The following is a 3406-nucleotide window of genomic DNA, read 5'->3' as shown; positions in this document are numbered from 1 at the left end:
AATTCTTAGGGAAATGGATGGATCTGGAGAATATCATCCTGAGTGAGTTAACCCAATCACAAAAGAACGAACACGGTATGCACTCTCTAATGGTTATTAGCGCAGAAGTCTGGAATACAGGAAGAACAACCCACATTCCACAAGGAACTCTAGAAGAAGGAACACCAAAAGGTGGACATTTCATTCCTTCTTAAAAGGGGGAACCAAATACCCACGGAAGGAGTTGCAGAGATTAACTATGGAGCAGAGACTGAAGGAAAGGCAAGTCAGCCTAAATATAGCCATCTCCTGAGAGGCTCTGACAGTATCTGACTAACACAGATGTAGACGCTCACAGCCATTCATCGATCTGAGTACAGGGTCCCCAGTGAAGGAATTAGAGAAAGGGCCAATGGAGCTGAGGGGTTTGCAGCCCCTTAGGAGGAACAACAATATGAACTAACTAGTACCCTCGGAGCTCCCAGGGTCTCAACCACCAACCAAGGACTGCACATGGAGGGGTCTGATTGTTCAGGCAGCATGTGTATGGTAGAGGATTGCAAAGTCGATCATCAATAGGAGGAGAGGACCTCAGCCCTTTTAAGGTTCTGAGCCCCAGTGTAGGGAAATGCCAGGGCCAGAAAGTGGGAGAGGGCGGGGTGGCAGGCATGGGGAAGGGGGAGGCAACAGGGGTTTGGTTTTGTTGTTTTTGTTTGTTTCTTTGTTTTTTTGGAGGGGAAACTGGGAATGGAGAAATTCGCATGTAAATAAAGAAAATATCTAAAATAAAAAATAAAATAAAATAAAAGGTTTATAAAAATTGAAAAAAAAGAAAATACTAGTAGTGATGTATTATTTTTAAGTACACAGTTAATATGTTTGGAGTTATTTAAAATATATATTGAGAAAAATGTATTTTCACTATTGCTGTAGACGAGTATCTACATAAGACTGTTAAATTGATTGTTGTTTTATATCAATCAACTTTTACAATACTTATTTTTATTGTTATAATATTTTATAAATTTTAAGGAATATGACAAAAAAAGAAAATGCAAATATGTAACTACATACAAATACAGCACTGTAGACATTAGTCCTTCCTGCTTATAAAGAACATTAATACTTCATTTCATTCTATGCTGTCCTATTGCTCTTTCTAATGTGTATTGTTATCCTGACTGATGTCACAGAAGACATATCTGTGGCCATGTCTGTAAGGACATTTTTCAGAGAGATTTAACTAAAGGGGGAGACCCACCCTGAATGTAGGCTCTAGACTGAATAGAAAGGACACAAGAAGACAGCTTGAGCACCAGCATCCGTTGCTTTCTGCTTCCAGACTGTGGATACAACGTGATCAATGACCCTGTGTTCCTGCCACCATGATGGACTATGCCTGGCCAAACAAGGAAGTTACAACAAACCTTTCTTAAGTTGCCTTTTCCAGATTTTTTTTGTCGATACCATGAGGAAAATAGCCAATACACTATTTGACTCTGCTTCATCCAAGAGCAACCAATGGGTTTCTCTTCATGGGTGACAGAACACAAAACACACTGACAGTGTGATATATCACAACGATAATAAGACTCCTTACATGTATGCATATCCCTACACATATGAGTATGCGTGTGCATGTGTGTTATACATGTTTCTGTGTAGACACAGCTTCACAGTATAGGAAGGCCATGGCCATTTCTAGCCAGAAGTCTACACTCTTGTCTCTTACACTAACTTACTTAGCTTTGCTCTACACACTGGCAGTGTGTTAGCTCCAGGTTGCTTTGTAAGTCCTTCTCTACAGTGAGCATGGCAAGACCAGTCCCCCAGTTCCTCTCACTAGGGAACACTATTTACTCTCCAAGTCCAGTTCTCAGCCCTTTCTTTAGGATGGCCATCACATCCCCCTCTACCATAGCCAACCACAGTGGACATTTATAGTCTCTTCTTGGTGTCCTTAAATCCATCTTCTTACTGACAATACAGCATGTTGACTAGCACTGCCACAACTGATCCCATCTCCAATTAAGACAAACTGAGCCAAGAGAACTTTTAACTTGAACACACAGCACTAGGGAGATGGCTCAGTGAACTGTGTGGTCATGTAGGTTCATACAGTTGTTTTCGGTCTTCTGTTTTACTTTTTTGTGGTTGCTGGTGGTGTGTTTTTCTAAACTTTGTTGTTTCTGTTATGATCTTACTCTGTACCCTAGGCTGACTTCAAGTTCATTATATAGCTCCAAGCCTGGTCTCAAAATCTTAGCAATCCTCCTGCCTTGGTATCCCAAGTGATACTGAGATCAAATGTAGTCACACAATTAATGTGTAATGTCACCAGCAATTTATAAGTACTTTTGTTCTTCATAGATCTCTTTCCCATAAGAATTAGCCTTTGTTCTCTTGGCTCTGTCATAAGCCCTACCACATGGTCTGCTGTGTCCTGCAGTTCCTGACCTTCTGAGTCATAGAATGGTCCTTCCTTGCAGGAACATCCTACAGCATTATGTTATTTCAAAAGGTGACCACATGGATATGTGACCTCCATCCAATGATTCTGCATGCACTCTGACCGGGATTTTATGGGAAGCCAAAAGATAAATGTTGTGAAGTTAGAGGACAAAACCATTTATCTGGCACCACTCTTTTCCTTGGGTATTATTTGCCTGTCACAAGAGGTGACGCCCCCAAGGAACAGATCCAGAGTAATCAGCATGGCTCTGCAACCATTCAGAACCTCTAGAACCTGCAGCTCCCAGATCCAACTCTGGAGGGAATTTACTTGTGTAAGAAGGAATGGAGGACAAAGAGGAAGGACTTTGGAAAGCGCTGTGTGAAATGTACTCAATACTAGGGCAAAACTCCAAACTCTGACTCTATGGGAATGGAGCATTCTCTCTAAAATGGTAAGAGACTTACCTGGGAATATCTTCCTCAATTGTTGCACATCCATAAAGAAAGACAATCACTCCAATGACAGAAGATGGGATCAAGAATGATGTATACAACCCCAGCCAAGCAAAATACAGCCCAATTTTCTCTCCAAAATACTTCCTGGAAAACCAAGAGAGAAAAGAAGATGAAACCCTTATTAAACATCATATACTCCCCGTATTTCTTTTTGTTCTATGAATCAAAATAGGTTGGCAAACATATTCACTCTTTCTGTCATGAGTTCAAAGGGAGGAAGGCTACAGGAGAAGGGGCCTCTGCACAAAGACTCAACAACTCTGCTTGGCTGAGATGATGTGCTTTCCTCTGCATGCACATGTACACACCAGAGTCGGCCATTTGTGGGAAGTAGAGAGCTACAAGAAAGAACACAGCCCTAACAGCAAACTAAAAATATACCACAAGTTTCCGCATCCCCACCAATACAAACAGCACATTATTATTTTAGATCCATACTGCTCAACCCACAGAAAAG

At 41.2% G+C, this 3406-nt stretch overlaps 1 protein-coding gene across 5 annotated transcripts in view; it reads right to left on the bottom strand.

Annotated features, from left to right (window-relative positions):
- The window catches only part of Ano2 (anoctamin 2), a 328395-nt gene that overhangs the window by 172013 nt on the left and 152976 nt on the right, over positions 1-3406 (bottom strand). For all 5 annotated transcript variants that reach the window (XM_031383474.1, XM_031383476.1, XM_031383473.1 and 2 more), the window contains one exon: positions 2899-3033. In XM_031383474.1, the coding sequence (XP_031239334.1) occupies positions 2899-3033 (135 nt within the window). The remainder of the gene's footprint in view (positions 1-2898; positions 3034-3406) is intronic.

Source organism: Mastomys coucha, unplaced genomic scaffold (genome assembly GCF_008632895.1).
Source record: "Mastomys coucha isolate ucsf_1 unplaced genomic scaffold, UCSF_Mcou_1 pScaffold20, whole genome shotgun sequence".
Taxonomy (NCBI): domain Eukaryota; kingdom Metazoa; phylum Chordata; class Mammalia; order Rodentia; family Muridae; genus Mastomys; species Mastomys coucha.
Note: the sequence above shows the minus strand (reverse complement) of the source record. Positions and strands in the feature narration are given on the sequence as shown.